The sequence below is a fragment of the Pongo abelii genome, chromosome 8, assembly GCF_028885655.2.
Source record: "Pongo abelii isolate AG06213 chromosome 8, NHGRI_mPonAbe1-v2.0_pri, whole genome shotgun sequence".
NCBI classification, from domain to species: Eukaryota; Metazoa; Chordata; class Mammalia; order Primates; family Hominidae; genus Pongo; species Pongo abelii.
In genome coordinates, this window is record NC_071993.2 from 15,960,035 (window position 1) to 15,979,908 (window position 19,874).

At 44.9% G+C, this 19,874-nt stretch overlaps 2 protein-coding genes across 2 annotated transcripts in view; both read right to left on the reverse strand.

Annotated features, from left to right (window-relative positions):
- The window catches only part of MINDY3 (MINDY lysine 48 deubiquitinase 3), an 87,395-nt gene extending 71,192 nt beyond the window's left edge, over nucleotides 1-16,203 (reverse strand). The window contains 1 exon segment of the mRNA NM_001131840.1: nucleotides 15,924-16,203. Within this exon segment, the coding sequence (NP_001125312.1) occupies nucleotides 15,924-16,017 (94 nt within the window). The 5' untranslated portion in view covers nucleotides 16,018-16,203.
- The window catches only part of LOC129047172 (ubiquitin carboxyl-terminal hydrolase MINDY-3-like), a 90,460-nt gene extending 71,197 nt beyond the window's left edge, over nucleotides 1-19,263 (reverse strand). The window contains exon 1 of the mRNA XM_063727495.1: nucleotides 15,924-19,263. The gene's annotated coding sequence lies outside the window, so the exon portion shown is untranslated. The remainder of the gene's footprint in view (nucleotides 1-15,923) is intronic.
- Between the last annotated feature and the right edge of the window lie 611 nt (nucleotides 19,264-19,874).

The window sequence follows — 19,874 nt, forward strand, 5'->3', positions numbered from 1 at the left end:
CTGGATGACACAGTCTCTGGTCTGGAGGAGCCACTAGTCCAGGTGAAGAGAGACATATGAACAGATAATTACTAAAATAAAGGAATAAACTAATGTTGTAAGAGAAGAATGCAGAGTATTGTGGATACAGAAAGGCATGCTCTATTCTATCATAACTTCCAGGCTCATCTTGAACAGCAATTTGCCAGAGAGGCAAAGGTGAATGAATGGAATTCAACTAAAGAAAATACCTTAATTAAAGCAAAAAGGTTTTCCAAGAGGACGTAATGTTTATAAATCAGAGAAAATTTAACGTAGCTAAAGGGTAGTATGGGGGTAGGATGGAGGTGCCAGCAAATAGGCAGCAGGAAAGATGACAACTGGTTAATATTGCAAAGGGCCAAAGAACCAGGACTTAACCAGCAGAGATCTTTCAGTAAAACAGTAATATCATCTTACTGTTTTTTTTTTTCTTTTTCCTTTTTTAAAGGAAGAGAATCAGGAAGAAGTTGTTTCAACATCCCTATAGAGATGATGCTGATGTAATGAAAGCAACATTACTGTGGAGAAGAGAAACTATATTCAAATAATATTTCTGAGGTAAAAATAAAATTTATTTACTATGTGTTAAGTGGGGCAAAGGCTTGGTACAAAAAATATTACAGCTGTTTCTGAAGTTTCTAGTTTGAGACACCAGGTGAGAGCAATGGAGAAGGTGCCAAAGGGGGTGCCATTCCATCCCATCTCCTCTCTTTATCTTCAATCTCTTCCAGGAAGCATATAAACATTTATCTAACATATTAAAACAAAACAAAACCTTAAGATTCCACCAAAAACTCCAATCAGCACTCCATCACTCTTGTCCTCCCAAAGCCCAGCTAGTCATCTATATATACCCTGTTTCAATTTTCTTACCTCACAATTTACTTAACCCTCACTAATATCATTTTCGACCCATGAGTGAATGTTGCGGGAAGTCGGGATCCCGAACGGAGGGACCTGCTGAAGCTGTGACAGAAGAACATAAATTGTGAAGATTTCATGGACATTTATTAGTTCCCTAAATTAATACTTTTATAATTTCTTATGCCTGTCTTTACTGCAATCTCTGAACATAAATTGTGAAGATTTCATCGACATTTATCACTTCCCCAGTCAATACTCTTATAATTTCCTATGCCTGTCTTTAATCTCTTAATCCCATCATCTTCGTAAGCTGAGGATGTATGTCACCTCAGGATCCTGTGATGACTGCGTTATCTGCACAGATTGTTTTTAGAGCATGTGTGTTTGAACAATATGAAATCTGGGCATCCAAAAGGAACAGGATGGCTGCAATGTTCAGGGAACAAGGGAGATAACCATTAGGTCTGACTGCCTAGGAGCTGGGCAGAACAGTCATATTTCTCTTCTTGCAAAAGCGAATAGGAGAAATATCGCTGAATTCTTTTTCTCAGCAAGGAACAGCCCTGAGAAAGAGAATGCATTCTCAGGGGGAGGTCTCTAAAATGGCTGCTCTGGGAGTGTCTATCTTACAAGGTTGTAGATAAGGGATGAAATAAGCCCCAGTCTCCTGTAGCGCCCCCAGGCTTATTAGGATTAGGAAATTCCTGCCTAGTAAATTTTAGTCAGACTGGTTGTCTGCTCTGAAACCCTGTCTCCTGATAAGATGTTATCAATGACAATGCGTGCCCAGTAGGACATGAAACTTCATCAGCAATTCTAATTTTGCCCTGGTCCTGTGATCTCGCTCTGCCCCCATTTGCCTTGTGATATTTTATTGCCCTTAAAGCGTGTGATCTCTGTGACCCACACCCTATTCGTACAACCCCTCCCCTTTGAAAACCGCTAATAAAAGTTTGCTGGTTTTGTGGCTCAGGGGGCATCATGAAACCTGCTGACATGTGATGTCTCCTCCAGACGCCCAGCTTTAAAATTTCTCTCTTTTGTACTCTGTCCCTTTGTTTCTCAGACCGGCCAACACTTAGGGAAAATACAAAAGAACCTACATTGAAATACTGGGGGCTGGTTCCCCCGATAAGTGAACCAAACTCATTCTCACCCAAGTTCATCAGTCATCAGTACAGGCTAGTTCCCAAATCTTATCTTATTTAACCTCCCAAAGAATCAATCTGAAATGCTGACCACAAACCTGCGAAACTTTTGTCCCTTGGCTTTTTGTTCCAGGTTTTGCTTTTCTAGTTCTTCTGTCTCCATGATCACTGCTTTTAAGTGCTAATGTTCCCCAGGTCTTGGTTTTAGGATCTACACTCCTTTCATTCTACGTATTTTTCCTGAGTAATCTCATCTACTCCCAGACATTCCATTACTGGTTATAACCACGTAATTCCCAAATATAGCCCAGATTAAGACTCCAGACATAGACAGAGTCTAAGTCCCTTAACATGGTCCTGTACTATCTGGCTTCTGCCTGCATCTCCCTCTTCACCCTTTGCCATTCTCCCTTTTGGACTCTGGGCACATTTTCTTTCAGGTCCTGAGATATTTCATTTTCTCTATGTCTCTTACCCCTTGTAAATGTTTCTTCTGCTTAATACACCTGCTAACCATTTGTCTGGAAAACTCAAACTTATCTATAGGTTTCACCCTAAGATAAGGTCTGCCTGCTTCAAGGCTTCAAAACGCATCTTTATCGTGTTCATTTCCATCCCATCTCCAGTCCACCTTATAGTTCAAACTGCTATAATCTTTGACCTTAAATACTGTCAAGAGTTTCCAACCACGTTTCCCTATTCCTTCCTCCCTCCTGTCCAGTCCCCAACTATTCACCATACAGTTGCCAGAAGAATATTTTAGAAATGGAAATCAGATTTTGACACAGCCTGCTTAAAACATTTCAATGGCTTCTCACTGCAATTAAAATAAACCCAAACTTTTTGTGGTCTAGAAGACACTGTATGATCCATCAATCCAGCTGACTCTGTTTACATTTACAGTCATTATCTACTGTGACCTTAGGTCCTCAGAACATCCCAGAAACTTTACCTGTAGCCTCAATGCTCACTGTTCTCTCTACATGAAAATTCTCTTTCCTCTACTCTCCATATAGATAAATCCTTATTTTTCAGGTCTCAGTTTAGGTGTTAATTCCTCATAGGGATATTTCCTTACAAACCTAAGTAGTCTCTCCTGTCATCCCCCAGCACAACCAGTACTTATCATAATCTGTAGTTATTGTTTGTTTACTTGTTAATCATCTGCCTTGCCTGACTGGTGTCGTATCTATGTTACTGGTCACTGTTTTCCCACAGTAATGTTGACATCATACTGTGGCTATTGCTCAACTAATGCTTGTTGACATTTTGGCACGGAAGATAATGGCAGTGTTTGTTTCTAGGAATACCAAGTTCAGTCTCAAAAATGTGAGATAACCATTTGGCAACTTGTAGAAATCGGAGATATAAGTGTGTAGTTCAGCGCAGGACTTAGGATTAGAGGCAGCAATTTCAATCATCTTCAACATGTCAGTTAAAGTGAATGAGAACTTGCAGAACAAAAATAATGAAGTTGGGAACTTTAGAAAGTGAGCAGAGGCTGAGTCAGCAAACGAGACTGATAAACATGAGGATAAGAGAAAAGCACATTAACTGAGCTCCTAGAAAGGAAAAATCAGAAGCAAAGAGTAGTCAACTATTACAAATGCTGCTGAATAAAGATATAAATTAAAAAACTAGATTAATCATGTCATTGGGAATACTAAAAATATAAATTTACAGCACTGGGGAGGGTAGCCAAATTTTAAAAGGTTGAAGTGTAATTCGAATTAGAAAAAGAAAGAGTAAAACCAAACTACAGTTGGCCATCCATATCCATAGGTTTGGCGACCACAGATTCAACCAAACACAAATGGAAAATATTTGAGGGTGGGAAAAAAAGGATGGTTGGGTCTGTGCTAAACATGTACAGACTTTCTTCTTCATATCATTCCCTAAACAATACAATGTAACAACTATTTACATAGCATTTACAGTGTGTTAGGTATCGTAAGTAATCTAGAGATGATTTAAAGTGCAGGGGAAGTTGTGTGTAGGTTATATGCAAATACTGCAGAGCGTCTGTGGATTTTGGTATCTGCAGGGTGATCCTTGAACCCACTACCCCTTGGACACCAACAGACAACTATATTTAAGTTTGGCAGAAGGGAAAAAAGAATGATAGCTTGAAGAGTAGTTGGATAAAGAATTATTAATTGTGTCGACTGAAGGGCATGACTTAGAAAAGGTAAAGAATGATTATATGGAAAAGAGGAAGTTTAAGGTCTCCAAGTCCTGAAAAACAGCTGAGAAAGACTTTTAAAGGTGGTCCACAGATAACCCCGGAAGTCCTAGAGACCTTTCAGGGGGCCCACTGGAGGTTACAATTATTTACATGATAAAACTAAGACATGATTTGCCCCTTTCGCTGTGTTGACATTCACAGTGATGGTAAAAAAGCTATGGTGTATTACATTTCTGGTTCCTTAGCACACATCAAGACAGTAACATCAAGCTGTCCTAGTGGTCACTGTCCTAAAAAACACCCCCATGCCCTCACACAACTACAGAGTCAATTTAAGAACACACTTACTGCTGCAGTCAAAATTACTAATTTTATTATATCTTTATCTTGAATACAATGTCCTTTTAAAAATATATTCTGTGCCCTCCCCCTCCCCCTCCCCTCCCCCTCCCCCTCCCTCTCCCTCCCCTTTCTTCGGTCTCCCTCTCCTTCTTTTTTCGGTCTCCAGCTGTTATCGAAGCTGGACTGTACTGCCATGATCTCGGCTCGCTGCAACCTCCCTGCCTTGGGCTCCTGTGACTCTCCTGCCTCGGCCTGCCGAGTGCCTGGGATTGCAGGCGCGTGCCGCCACGCCTGAATGGTTTTTGTATTTTTGGTGGAGATGGGGTTTCACCGTGTTGACCGGGCTGGTCTCCAGCTCCTGGCCTCGAGTGATCTGCCTGCCTTGGCCTCCCGAGGTGCTGGGATTGCAGACGGAGTCTCGCTAACTCAATGCTCAATGGTGCTCAGGCTGGAGTGCAGTGGTGTGATCTCGGTTCGCTGCAACCTCCACCTACCAGCCTCCTGCCTTGGCCTCTTAAAGTGCTAAGATTACAGCCTCTGCCCCGCCGCCACCCGTCTAGGAAGTGAGGAGCATCTCTGCCTGGCCGCCCATCGTCTGGGATGTGAGGAGCCCCTCTGCCCAGCCGCCCTATATGGGAAGTGAGGAGCGCCTCTGCCCGGCCGCCCATCGTCTGGGATGTGAGGAGCGCCTCTGCCCGGCTGCCACCCCGTCTGGGAGGAAGTGAGGAGCGCCTCTGCCCAGCTGCCCCGTCTGGGAGATGAGGAGCACCTCTGCCCGGCCGCCCCGTCTGGGAGGTGAGGAGCGCCTCTGCCTGGCCGCCACCCCGTCTGGGAGGAAGTGAGGAGCGCCTCTGCCCGGTTGCCCCATCTGGGAAGTGAGGAGCGCCTCTGCCTGGCCGCCACCCCATCTGGGAAGAGAGGAGCGCCTCTGCCCGGCTGCCACCCCATATGGGAAGTGAGGAGCGCCTCTGCCCAGCCGCCCCTTCTGGGAGGTGAGGAGCGCCTCTGCCCAGCCGCCCCGTCTGGGAGGTGAGGAGTGCCTCTGCCCGGCCGCCCCGTCTGGGAGGTGAGGAGCGCCTCTGCCTGGCCGCCACTCCGTCTGGGAGGAAGTGAGGAGCACCTCTGCCCAGCTGCCCCATCTGGGAAGTGAGGAGCGCCTCTGCCCGGCTGCCACCCCCTATGGGAAGTGAGGAGCGCCTCTGCCCGGCCGCCCACTCTGGGAGGTGAGGAGCGCCTCTGCCTGGCCGCCACCCCGTCTGGGAGGAAGTGAGGAGCACCTCTGCCCAGCTGCCCCATCTGGGAAGTGAGGAGCGCCTCTGCCCGGCTGCCACCCCCTATGGGAAGTGAGGAGCGCCTCTGCCCGGCCGCCCACTCTGGGAGGTGAGGAGCGCCTCTGCCTGGCCGCCACCCCGTCTGGGAGGAAGTGAGGAGCACCTCTGCCCAGCTGCCCCATCTGGGAAGTGAGGAGCGCCTCTGCCCGGCTGCCACCCCCTATGGGAAGTGAGGAGCGACTCTGCCCGGCCGCCCACTCTGGGAGGTGAGGAGCGCCTCTCCCTGGCCACTCCGTCTGGGAAGGGAGGAGCGCCTCTGCCCGGCCACCCCGTCTGGGAGGTGAGGAGCGCCTCTGCCCGGCCGCCACCCCGTCTGGGAGGAAGTGAGGAGCACCTCTGCCCGGCCGCCCCGTCTGGGAAGTGAGGAGCGCCTCTGCCCGGCCGCCACCCCGTCTGGGAGGAAGTGAGGAGCACCTCTGCCCGGCTGCCCCATCTGGGAAGTGAGGAGCGCCTCTGCCCGGCCGCCACCCCGTATGGGAAGTGAGGAGCACCTCTGCCCGGCCGCCCCGTCTGGGAGATGAGGAGCGCCTCTGCCTGGCCGCCACCCCGTCTGGGAGGAAGTGAGGAGCGCCTCTGCCCGGTTGCCCCATCTGGGAAGTGAGGAGCGCCTCTGCCTGGCCGCCACCCCATCTGGGAAGAGAGGAGCGCCTCTGCCCAGCCGCCCCTTCTGGGAGGTGAGGAGCGCCTCTGCCCAGCCGCCCCGTCTGGGAGGTGAGGAGCGCCTCTGCCCGGCCGCCCCGTCTGGGAGGTGAGGAGCGCCTCTGCCTGGCCGCCACCCCGTCTGGGAGGAAGTGAGGAGCACCTCTGCCCAGCTGCCCCATCTGGGAAGTGAGGAGCGCCTCTGCCCAGCTGCCACCCCCTATGGGAAGTGAGGAGCGCCTCTGCCCAGCCGCCCACTCTGGGAGGTGAGGAGCGCCTCTCCCTGGCCACTCCGTCTGGGAAGGGAGGAGCGCCTCTGCCCGGCCACCCCGTCTGGGAGGTGAGGAGCGCCTCTGCCTGGCCGCCACCCCGTCTGGGAGGAAGTGAGGAGCACCTCTGCCCAGCCGCCCCGTCTGGGAAGTGAGGAGCGCCTCTGCCCGGCCGCCACCCCGTCTGGGAGGAAGTGAGGAGCGCCTCTGCCCGGCTGCCCCATCTGGGAAGTGAGGAGCGCCTCTGCCCGGCTGCCACCCCGTCTGGGAGGTGAGGAGCGCCTCTGCCTGGCCGCCACCCCGTCTGGGAGGAAGTGAGGAGCGCCTCTGCCCGGCTGCCCCATCTGGGAAGTGAGGAGCGCCTCTGCCTGGCCGCCACCCCATCTGGGAAGAGAGGAGCGCCTCTGCCCGGCTGCCACCCCATATGGGAAGTGAGGAGCGCCTCTGCCCAGCCGCCCCTTCTGGGAGGTGAGGAGCGCCTCTGCCCAGCCGCCCCGTCTGGGAGGTGAGGAGTGCCTCTGCCCGGCCGCCCCGTCTGGGAGGTGAGGAGCGCCTCTGCCTGGCCGCCACCCCGTCTGGGAGGAAGTGAGGAGCACCTCTGCCCAGCTGCCCCATCTGGGAAGTGAGGAGCGCCTCTGCCCGGCTGCCACCCCCTATGGGAAGTGAGGAGCGCCTCTGCCCGGCCGCCCCGTCTGGGAGGTGAGGAGTGCCTCTGCCTGGCCACCCCGTCTGGGAAGTGAGGAGCGCCTCTGCCCGGCCACCCCGTCTGGGAAGTGAGGAGCGCCTCTGCCTGGCCGCCACCCCGTCTGGGAGGAAGTGAGGAGCGCCTCTGCCCGGCCGCCCCGTCTGGGAGGTGAGGAGTGCCTCTGCCCGGCTGCCACCCCGTCTGGGAGGAAGTGAGGAGCACCTATGCCCGGCTGCCCCGTCTGGGAGATGAGGAGCACCTCTGCCCGGCCGCCCCGTCTGGGAGGTGAGGAGCGCCTCTGCCCGGCCGTCACCCCGTCTGGGAGGAAGTGAGGAGCACCTCTGCCCGGCTGCCCTGTCTGGGAGATGAGGAGCACCTCTGCCCGGCTGCCCCGTCTGGGAGATGAGGAGCACCTCTGCCCGGCCGCCCCGTCTGGGAGATGAGGAGCACCTCTGCCCGGCCGCCCCGTCTGGGAGGTGAGGAGCGCCTCTGCCTGGCCGCCACCCCGTCTGGGAGGAAGTGAGGAGCGCCTCTGCCCGGCTGCCCCGTCTGGGAAGTGAGGAGCGCCTCTGCCCGGCCGCCACCCCATATGGGAAGTGAGGAGCGCCTCTGCCTGGCCACTCCGTCTGGGAGGTGAGGAGCGCCTCTGCCCGGCCGCCCCGTCTGGGAGGTGAGGAGCGCCTCTGCCCGGCCGCCCCGTCTGGGAGGTGAGGAGTGCCTCTGCCCGGCCGTCACCCCGTCTGGGAGGAAGTGAGGAGCACCTCTGCCCGGCTGCCCCGTCTGGGAGATGAGGAGCACCTCTGCCCGGCCGCCCCGTCTGGGAGGTGAGGAGTGCCTCTGCCCGGCCGCCACCCCGTCTGGGAGGAAGTGAGGAGCACCTCTGCCCGGCCGCCCCCTCTGGGAAGTGAGGAGCGCCTCTGCCTGGCCGCCACCCCGTCTGGGAGGAAGTGAGGAGCGCCTCTGCCTGGCTGCCCCATCTGGGAAGGGAGGAGCGCCTCTGCCCGGCCGCCACACCGTCTGGGAAGTGAGGAGCGCCTCTGCCCGGCCGCCCAGTCTGGGAAGTGAGGAGCGCCTCTGCCCGGCCGCCCCGTCTGGGAGGTGAGGAGTGCCTCTGCCCGGCCGTCACCCCGTCTGGGAGGAAGTGAGGAGCACCTCTGCCCGGCTGCCCCGTCTGGGAGGAGAGGAACACCTCTGCCCGGCCGTCCCGTCTGGGAGGTGAGGAGCGCCTCTGCCCGGCCGCCCTGTCTGGGAGGTGAGGAGCGCCTCTGCCCGGCCGCCCTGTCTGGGAGGTGTACCCAACAGCTCCGAAGAGACAGCGACCATCGGGAGCGGGCCATGAGGACGATGGCGGTTTTGTTGAAAGGAAGTGGGGGGAAGTGTGGGGAAAGGAAGGAGAGATCAGATTGTTGCTGTGTCTGTGTAGAAAGGGGTGGGCATAGGAGACTCCATTTTGTTCTGACTAGGACAAATTCTTCTGCCTTGGGATGCTGTTGATCTATGGCCTTTCCCCCAGCCCTGTGCTCTCTGAAACATGTGCTGTGTCAACTCAGGGTTAAATGGATTAAGGGCGGTCCAAGATGTGCTTTGTTAAACAGGTGCTTGAAGGCAGCATGCTCTTTAAGAGTCATCACCACTCCCTAATCTCAAGTACCCAGGGGCACAAACACTGCAGAAGGCCGCAGGGACCTCTGCCTAAGAAAACCAGAGACCTTTGTTCATGTGTTTATCTCCTGACCTTCTCTCCACTATTATCCTATGACCCTGCCATATCCCCCTCTCCGAGAAACACCCAAGAACGATCAATAAATACTTCATAAAAAAAAAAAAAAAATATATATATATATATTCTGTGGGACAAAATGGAAGCTACCCATAAAGCACATCTGCTACCATAAAGCACATCATACTGGGTATGATGGTCAAAAGTTATCTCAAGGAAAGGTATATGTGTAATTTTTTTCTAATTGCAAGCTGAACTAGCTACCTTTTTTTTTTTTTTTAATGGAGTGCTGCTTTTACCTAGTATAACTACTAATAAGCTACAATTATTCAGACTTGAGTGTCTGGCTGACATTTTCTCAAAAATAAGCGAGCTTGACATTTCAAGGAAAATAGCCAGTGATAAAATTTCGAGCTTTCAAGCAGTAGCTTGGAACACTTGTGTCCACTACTGTGAGTCTGACAACTTCTCAATGTTTACAGATTGTTCTGAGGAGATCACTGGTAACAGTGATCACCATCACGTGACTTCTGGTATGGTATAATGACATACATTAACATTTGGAAGATTGTCATAAGCCAGTAGACTGATAATTTCCAAATCACTGATGTATACTGCTATAAATTAATGCAGAGGTAAGACATCTATTCAAACTGCAAGACAGACCAATGGATTTCAATTTAACAGAGGATGAAAAGTTACACGATTTGGTTTTAGATTTCGTATTGCAACTAATCGCTACAATACTCTGACATGTCAAGTTTTGATGTGGTATTAAAGAAGATTATGCGTAATTATCTGAAAAGGCTACTACCATACTTCTTATGCCTTTTCCAATTGCATATGTGAGGCCAGATTTTCTGCATCCACTTCAACCAAAATAATATATTGCCACAGACTGGAGAAGCAAATGTAGGAATCCAGCTGTCTTCTAATATGATAAACATTAAAGAGATTTGCAAAAATGTAAAACAATGCCAAGAGTCTCACTAAGTTTTAAATTTTTTAAGTTGAAGTCCTCAATCATTTTTAACACTGTAATGGGGACCTGAGTTCCAAAAACTTGAGAGCCACTGGCCTAGGAGAAGAAGTAATTTTTAGAAGGCTTTTAAGTTAAACATATGAGGAAAAATGAAAAAGTGAACAGGTGTTATATTGAGAGTGAGAGGAATGAGAAGGGTACAGAATTGAGAAAAGTGTTAATTCCGAAAAACATAAGGAAAGAACTAAGTGAAGCACTGAGGGCTCAGCTAAGATTTAACTACATTTGTATTGGTGCTGGACACAATTTTCTCCAGCAATACACGGCACCCTGGGAGATCAAAAATAGGACAAATGGAGAACTGGAATAGAGAAGATGCATGTAACAAATTTAATAAGAAAGTGAAAACTAAGGTTTCTGGTTATGTTAAAACAACCAAATTTAAGGTCCAACCTAGGAACAAGAAATGAAATCTTCACTGTTTGGCCAGCTCTTCTCCTACTGAGAATAAGGAAAGGTCCCCTAGTGTTGTACCCAAGTGCAGAGGCGAAATTAAGATCTGCTAAACTTTTCGTGTATGAAATTAAAGTGTGAATTAGTAATGGATCTTGCCTTCCTTAAAAATTGAAATCATGTAACTCAATTATCCACGGGTGGGGCTTTCAGTTGGAATTGCGTTACAGTGAGTTGCTTTTGCACTTTGAATATTAGAAGCCCATGGAGTGAATTCTAAGCAGTTATGCTTCATGCTAAATTCTGTTTAATTCCAGTGTGTTAACTGATAATGGACAAAGGCTAGTAGAGCCAAAATGAAATAAAGTCAGCTAAATGAAAATTAAGTATTCTATCCTAAAACAGGACTATGCTAAGTAGACTTCTCTTTTTATAATAAGGTTTTACTTAAGTTTGAATTTCTCAGGACATAGCATTACTTTTCTTGTCAAGAGTTCTCATACTCAAATTATTTCCTAGTTTTAAAAGGACTTAACTTACCATAAATGGCTGTTTTTCCTGATTAAGTCTGAAATTATCCATCTTAAAACACCTAATCCTACGTAGACAATTTTGTACTACAGATCACAGAAAAGTCTTTCTCATTTTCACATTTTATAGCTCAGAACCAGGGTAAACCTGATCCATGAACCTCATCGCAATTTTTCAATCTCTTGTTTTCATATTACTTACTATACATATACACATTTTGCACACCATTTTGACAACTATACCTTCTACAATTCTAACCTTCCATGTAAACAAGGCTATAGAAAGACTTAGTTTGACATCCTGGCTGAGTCAAATATCTCAACTGGACTTCACATCTTAAAAAATGAGGATAACTACATTTGTTCTTTCCTATCTTTCAGGGTTGTTGCAAAGATTAGGTAAGATTTTCAAAAGCTGTAAAATATAGTACAATTATAAGATATTATCACAGACACTTTGAAGTATTTGAATAAAACAAATTATATATTCAAAGTACCAAGGAATTAATTTTGTCGTACATGCTTACCAATTATGAATTAAGAAATATTGGTTGTTAGGCAAATTATAATTTAGGTATGTTGAAGAAAGGAAAAAAATATATAAGAGAATGTTAAAAACTTCCAAAAACAACAAAAAATCTTTGAAATGATGTGATCCACAGTATTAGCTTCACTTTGGAAGAAAAATTAATGATGCTGGTGTGTCATTTTATTACTTTGATAAAACAGTAAATCACATTAACATAAATACCCAAACACGCCTTTAAACCTTAAAGTAACCCAATTGTATTAACTCCTAATATATTTTATATTTATATTTTAATGGATCCCTCAATTTTCCTAAGTTATTTGTTAAATCTCATTTTTGTTCATATTATGTAACAAAAATTGTGCTACACTGAAAGCCCAACGCTCTAATTTCAATCAACTACACCTACATGGCCCTCTTCCCCTGGGGAAAAAGAAAAAAAAAAACCCCACCCACTGTACTGCCACAAATAGCAAAAATAAATCTCTCTCTGACTAGTCTTTAGGAGAAACAATAAAATAACTGGAAGAAGGAAAATAATTGGAAGAAGGAAAAATGGCTTATAAGAGTTTACGCTCTCCCTCAGGTGTCAGCAAACTACAACCCTCATCTGCTTTCATGTTTCAGAATGCAGCCACACCCATACTAACCATGGCTGCTTTTGCTGCAATAGCATTAATGAGCTGAGAGGCAATAAAAAGGCCACTCACCCTTTAAAGAAGTTTGCCAAACACTGAGCTAAGCAATCAATATTGAAAAGAAAATAAATTCCAAATAAGTCAAAATGTTTTTATTTATACAAGAAATACTACTTCTGTTAGGTCTAGCTGATTCTTATTTTGGTTCTGTTTGGTTGTGGTCACTCTGTCTGCTTCTCACCATCTCCACTACCACTACTGTAGTCCATGATAGCATCTTTTCTCCCCTGGACTGCTGCAATTGTGTCTTATCTGGTCTTGCTGTCCCAGTCCACTACAGTCTATCCTCAAACACAGCAGGCAGATCAATCCTTTAAAAACTTGTCAAGTGGTATCCCTCCTTTGCTTCAAACCTTCGAAGGACTCCCATTTCATGTATAAGATGAGAAAGTCCTTCTAATGGCCTAGAAAGCTTTATATGATTTGGGCCATTTCATTTCTTATATCATCTTTTATCACTCTCCTTTTCCTTTATTCCCCCTCCTGCCACACTAACTTCCTTCTTGGTCCTTGAACAGACCAAGCGTATTTTCTGTGAAGTTTTTTATAACTACCATTTGTTCTGCCTGGAGCACTCTTTCTTCCGACTTCTGCATGACTAGCTGAGTGACTCCATGTGTTTGTTCAAATCTCATCTTAAAATGAGGCCTGACCAGGACACCCCACCCAGAACTCCGTATTTCCTCATCTTCAAACTATTTATTGTACATGTGTAATTTATGCTACGTTATGTTTACTGTTTGTCTTCCCTCCCATCCTACTGACTCTCAACTGTAAGAGCTTGGAACACTGGTGTAGTTTGTGGGAAGGGGGGAGGATAAATAGTGTTAATGAGCTAAGCAAGTGAAAATTATATGCTATTCTTTAAAAAGTACTATGGGCAATTGAGCAGGAGGAAAGCAGAGAGAAGAATAAATTTTCAAGTTAAAATAAAACCCTGCCAACTTTAAGCCCTTAAATTACATGGCTTATTGCCTTTAAAATTAAAACGGCCCAAAAAAAGAAGAAGAAGAAAAAAAAACCCCCACATTTTTAAAAACGAACAGGGATTTGTAGAAGAGAATTATCTAAAAATGTCAAGCCAATTAAAAACAACTATGTGCCACTCCTGCAGCTTATTGTTTTAACAACCATATCAAAAGAATTTAACTTGATCAATCAATATAATTTCATAGATGAAATATCTCTAGACATAATTGTATAAATATTCATGCCAAACATCTTACACCTGTATCTTGCTTCCAGAAAACTAATGAGACTGCAGTTGTCAATTGAAGACACGATCACAGACTATGAAATAAAGCCAGAGTTGATGTCACGTTAGTAATGCAGCAAAGCAGTGTCTTGTGCCTGTTCCCACAATCCCAAAGGACTGCCACAGCAATATTTACCAGTGGCCTCAAAGAACAAACAAATGAATACAACAGTTAACATACCAAAACCAGTAACAGGACCCCTCTGATTCAGAGGTGATAACTTCAAAAATATATGTTTGGTTGCCTTAAAATCCTAATCAGTGTAAGGCCTTGAAGAGCTACATATCCAAAATATAACTAACTGCACTCTGTAAACGAAAAAAAGAAAGAAAGAAATCCTTTATTTTGAAATGGTACTGAGGGAACTAATCCTGTTAAAGAATTTCTGCACGATTAAAGGTGACAGAGCATTCTAATAAGTCATTATAAAGTTCTATTTAGAATAATGATTATCCATCAAATAAACAGCTTACTGTAATTGTCAGGAAAAAGCCAAAGAGTGAATTTGGCGTAGTGTACAATTAAACACTTTTAAAAATAATATAAAAACAGTTACCATATACTGAGTGTTCACTATACATCAGATAGTGTGCTAAGCGCCTAAATTATTTACATGGCCTCTAATCCTCACAACAACTCTGTAAGGTCTATTATCTGTACTTTACAGAGAAGGAAACTGAAGCTTAAATAAGCTAAATCGCATGAACCTGAACCCAAGTACATCTATTCCAAAGACTGTGCTCTTAACTATTACTAGAACTGCCACCCTGAATCTTCCTTGTATTTGCATTACAGTATAAATATAAACAGGGCTGAATATTATCTTATTCTACTTTGTAAAATGTTTAATAAATGTTAACTAATTACAATGGAAGTAAATTTTTTCTTAGTCTTTCACAGTATTTTAGAGCTGCTTACTATTACAGTAAGTAAGTCAAAGTGGGAAGTGTTAAAATAAAATCTTCCTCTAAGATGCCCAAGATTAGGTAACCGACATAATTGAATGTGAAAAAAAAGAGACCAAGTCATTACATGTAGGGTTTGGAAACTCAAAGGAAGATAACGAAAACAGGTATATTAGGAATCAAGAGACCTGGAATCCACTCCCAGTTCTATCAATTTGTGCAACTTTGGCCCAGTCATTTACCTTTACAACTAACTTTTTTCGTCTGCAAAGCAACAGTGAGGGACTAAATATCCCAACTTACAATACATCATAATTGTAATTTTACCAGCTCTTAAAACAAACATGAGGGAGGGAGGGAGAGATTACGTAAATCCTGAATTTTTGTTACAAAATACACGTTTTGAAATAAGGGTTTATATTTACTATGCCAAAATTCCGCCCAATCTATTCCGGGAACAGGTGTTTCCTAAATAGACGTTTTAATAATAATAGTGTTTTACATACATAAATTATTGATCCTTCTGACTCAAGGTTATGCTTTTAACCTCATCTTTCCTAAGTCACCTTTAGGAATGTGTCAGTTGTTTGCCTATCGAAACTTAAGAATTAGGGATAGTTACTAGTATAAAGCGCCCAGCCTTTTACAGTGCAAGAATTCAATAAATGCTTATTTTATTTCATTATTATTTGTACTAAGACTCTTTATATAAGTAAAAATCCTGTCTGGGTTACAAGTATACCGGCCGAGGAAGTACTATGATCCATATTCCTTCTTTAACCGTGACAGATAATAAACCATATCAAAAACGGGGATACTTTGGGCCAAGAGTACACTTTTTAGCAAGTAACAGGGTTTATACACAGAGTACCACGCCTAACCACATAATGGCAATACAAACGAAAAACTGCTTTTTGGAATTAGCCACTTGGACTTTCCCGTGGACGTCTCTCCTTCTCACCAAAAATAGACCAACCACCACCAATACAGAGCTCTGTTAGGGGGTAAAGATGCGGAAGGCCACAGCACCCCTTGAGAAAGTGACACCGAGGCACGGGGCGCATCTTCCGTGTCACGCCCTGCAACCCAGCAAGGGGCCACCCTCTCCTCCTCCCCAGCCAAAGGGCAGCCCGGAGGATGGAAAAGGCGCTGCGGGTATTTCGTGGCAGCTGTAACCATTCTCCTACTCAAACTCTCCCCACCAAGGCAAGGCAGGGCGTGTCTAGAAAGTCCAGCTTCAGCGCTGAGCACAGCGACTGGGGCAGAGAGCGGGGCACGCGAGGGGCTGGAGCGAGAGACGTCACAGGCGGACTCTCGCAGGGCAAAGGAAGCAGCGGCTGCAAGTGAGAGAGCCCCGCCACGGTACCTTGCGTCCAGCGGCAGAAAATGGTGTCCGAGAGACCGGGGCTGCTCTTGGTGCCCCACACCAGCTCCATCAGCTCCTTAGTCAGTTCGGACATGATGGGGAACCGGCGGGCGGATCTTCGCTTTGCGGACTCCTGCCCCGGAACATGGGGAAGGGGCAACTCCGGAAACAGCAGCTGCGGGACGGCGGCGGCAAACGAATTGGAAGGTGAGGCAGGAAGAAGCAGAAAGGGCTGAGAGCCACTTGCAGAGACCGCGCCTGTCAAGCCAGGTTGGGGCAGCAGCGAGCTTTCCGTACCGGAAGTGCTGGTGCCACTTCCGACTCCTCTTTAACTCCCGCCCCTTAAGGCTGAGGGCCCGGAAGTGCCCTCCCCGGAAGTGAAATTGAAGGCGGAAACAGCCACGGAAAGGGGTGGAAGTAGCTTCTGACCTTTCTGAACCGTCTGGGACCGTTTGGTGGGGTGGTAGTTTTTGTATTGGGAAGGGGCATCGGCGTGTTTCTAACCTCCAGGAATACCTCCTTCCTCTACGCACTGCCCTGGGCTAAGCTGGAGGCTCTGAGGCCCAGGCCCTAGGAATTAGAACATATGCCCATTGCTTGTATTTTACAATATTAATTTTGCAAAACTAGAACTATAAGGCAGTGGTTGAGTCACAGTGCGGTAACATCCGTGCCTTTGTAGGGCGCTTCTCATAAGCTGGAGGCTGTCTGCCTCTGTACTTCAATAAATCAAAGTCAGACCAACTAGTACCTAAAAATATGGCAAAGAATGTGGCATAATGTGCATTAGAAATGCTTCTACCAGCTGCAACGCAGAATTACAAGGTATTTGTAGGGAAACAAATTCAGAGCAACCTGTTTGTAAATGTTACAGCATTTTCATCTCCAGTTTTTGAGACTGCAGAGTGTGTGGGCAACACCTGGACTAAAGTTTAGGTTTTACTCATTAACTAGCAGTTAAATTGAGTTCATGTGAAAACTTATGTTTCTGCTGCTTAAAAAAAGAGGGCTTGTATTGCCCAAGCTTTGAATTTAAAACGAAAGGGCAAAATCTGATTTTTTTTAAAAAATACATGCTTTTATTTTGGTTCTGTAAGGTTTCTGTACTCCTTGGAAACCGTATTACTTTGGGATGCAGTAATGCATAGTTAAGAGGCCAAGCTGTGGGTCATACTGGCCCATATTCCTACCTTTTGCACTTATTAGCAAGTTACCTCCTATCTATCTAGGCTTTTTTCTTTCTAAAAGGGAGATTGCATACATTTCATATATTGTAAGGAATAAATGGTAAAAGTAACACATGCAAAGGATTTGGTGTACTTCCTAGCACATGGAAGGCATTTATGCAACAGTGGGTATTATTTTTACCTCAAGAAGCCATTTTGTGGGAATTTGATGCAACAGTAGTTCTGACTTTTTTACTCATAAATTCTAATCAATTGTGTTTTAGTATAGTACGTTATGTTCTCTAATTTCAAAAACATGCAGTTTCATTGTAGAATACCCTTGTATTTGGCTAATTAAAATTAACCCTTAATTTAAAATCTTTAGGTTGCAAATAAGGCTTTGTTAATTTATACTTTATTACTAGCTATTTTTTCCTATTTATACGTTATTTCTAATTTTATTTTAATTAATTTTATTTCTTCAGTACCCTTTACTGTAATTAGAGGGACTTGCCCAAAGTGCCTGTAGTAGAGCCATAGCATTCCTTTTGATCTTTATTCCCTTTAGAATATCCCTTGCCTTATTTTTGCAAATCAAATACCTGTCCTTCATGTTAGAGTGTGCGTGCCAAGCTTTCTCCAGTCATTACCATTGAAGGTAATAATTATAATTTCTGAGGCTTCATAGTACCTTATCTGTAACTTGCTTATGACAATTCCTATCATCATTGTATTTGCAAAGCATTATTTGCTTTTCTTTTGGGATATAAATTTATGGAAGCAAAGAGCTGTCTATTCATAATCCTAGCATGGGGCCTTGAACATCACTGGATCTCAATAATTACGATTCAAAGGAACAAAACTTGCCTTTACTGGAAATAAAGAATTCATTATCTCTCAGTAAGTGAGAGATCGGGGATGTAGTACTGACTGCTCCAGTTAAATATCTAATATTTGCATGCTGATTACAATTTACGTAATTCTTCCACTTCCTGAAAGACACAGAAGGGTCTATGTACATAGAGCTCGTAACTGGCAGACTTCTAAGTTCAGAGGTGTTTCCACATTTGACTTTCTCCATTAATGTATGTAAATATTAGTGGTGTAGTGTATATAACACTACATTTGTTTCCTTTACATTAATATACAGATAGTAGTTATAAGTTTGATTACTTTGTTATGAAAAAAGAAAAAATTGTACTTTCGAACTGTATTTTTTTAAACAAGAAATTTTTTGATCTATGATTTTTCTTAGTTTCCAGCTACAGTGATGCTGGCAAAATCTTGGATAGACATTTATATGAATGTCCTTTCCACTTTCACATTATAATTTTTTTTTTTTTTTGAGACAGAGTTTCGCTCTTTTGCCCAGGCTGGAGTGCAGGGGCACCATCTCGGCTCACTGCAACCTCCGCCTTCCAGTTTCAAGTGATTCTCCTGCCTCAGCCTCCTGAGTAGCTGGGATTACAGGCACCCGCCACCATGCCTAGCAAATTTTTGTATTTTTAGGGAGATGGGGTTTCACCATGTTGGCCAAGCTGGTCTTCAACTCCTGACCTCAGGTGATCCACCCACCTCAGCCTCCCAAAGTGCTGGGATTACAGGTGTGAGCCACCACACCTGGCCCACATTATAATTTTTATTTGAAATCTTTTAAATTTTTAAATTAGCAGGACATATCTTTAACAAGGAATATTTTACTGTTAAATTATTGGCTTAATTATTCAGTAGGTATAACATTTAAATAGAAATTAATATTCATTAAAGTTGTTCTTATTCACTAATTATCTATAAAATAAATATTTAAATGAATCACGTTTTGCATCTATACCTGGTGCTGGATGAAAATACCTTTCTCTTGTCATAATGACTTGGAAAATTATGTAAATGTTCTTTCATGTATTTATAACACTTCATATTTTAGCATATTGTTTTTCTCAGGACTGTCTATGGTTTTGATTAAACTTGTATCACTGAGGTGTATATAGGTTGCATTAATAATCTTTCACTTCCTATTTATATGTAAGTTTTATTAATAATACTTCTGTTTCTTTCAAATTCAAGTCAGGGTGCTTCCGTAAACCTGGGCTGAGATTTCCATTATAATGAATTCTTTTTATCCATCTTTACTACTTCAGGCAACAAAATTAATTACTCAGCATTAAACTCTTACTCTGTTTAATTATTTTCCTGTCTTTCCTCAAACTTTTTTGCCAAATAAAAGCACAACAGCTTTATTGCCTAGTTCCTAGCAACTAACATGAAAAGTACAATTCTCCAGTTGGAAACCCTGGACTCCTAATTTAGTGTATTTACATTACTCCTTACCCAGAAGAAATCAAATCTTTCAAAAACTCACCCTGTCATAAGATTAATAACTTTTAGGTGGGTCATTAAAACAACCCCATACTCATTTATTACTAAAACTTTTTCATTTATATGTCCTCTGCCTTCTAATAGCAGCATAAATCTAGCAAAGCAAATGAAACTACTTCCTTCTGCATCATCCTAACCTTATCTCAGCAGGATAATACTTGTCCAGCTGAGCATACAAGTCCCTTTCAAACTCACCAACATCATATTCAAGGGTGGCGTAGTGCAGCACTCCCCATTGCATCTCCTACTGACATTAATACATGGTGGCAAAGGGGATCTGTCATTAAATGCTGGGTTAAGTAAATTTAAACAAGTTACTCACTGCAACTCTCCCCAAGAGTGGGGATTGTGTTTAATGTTAAAAGACACATTTGAATCATTTCATTCACTGAACTTCTTATATCATTTA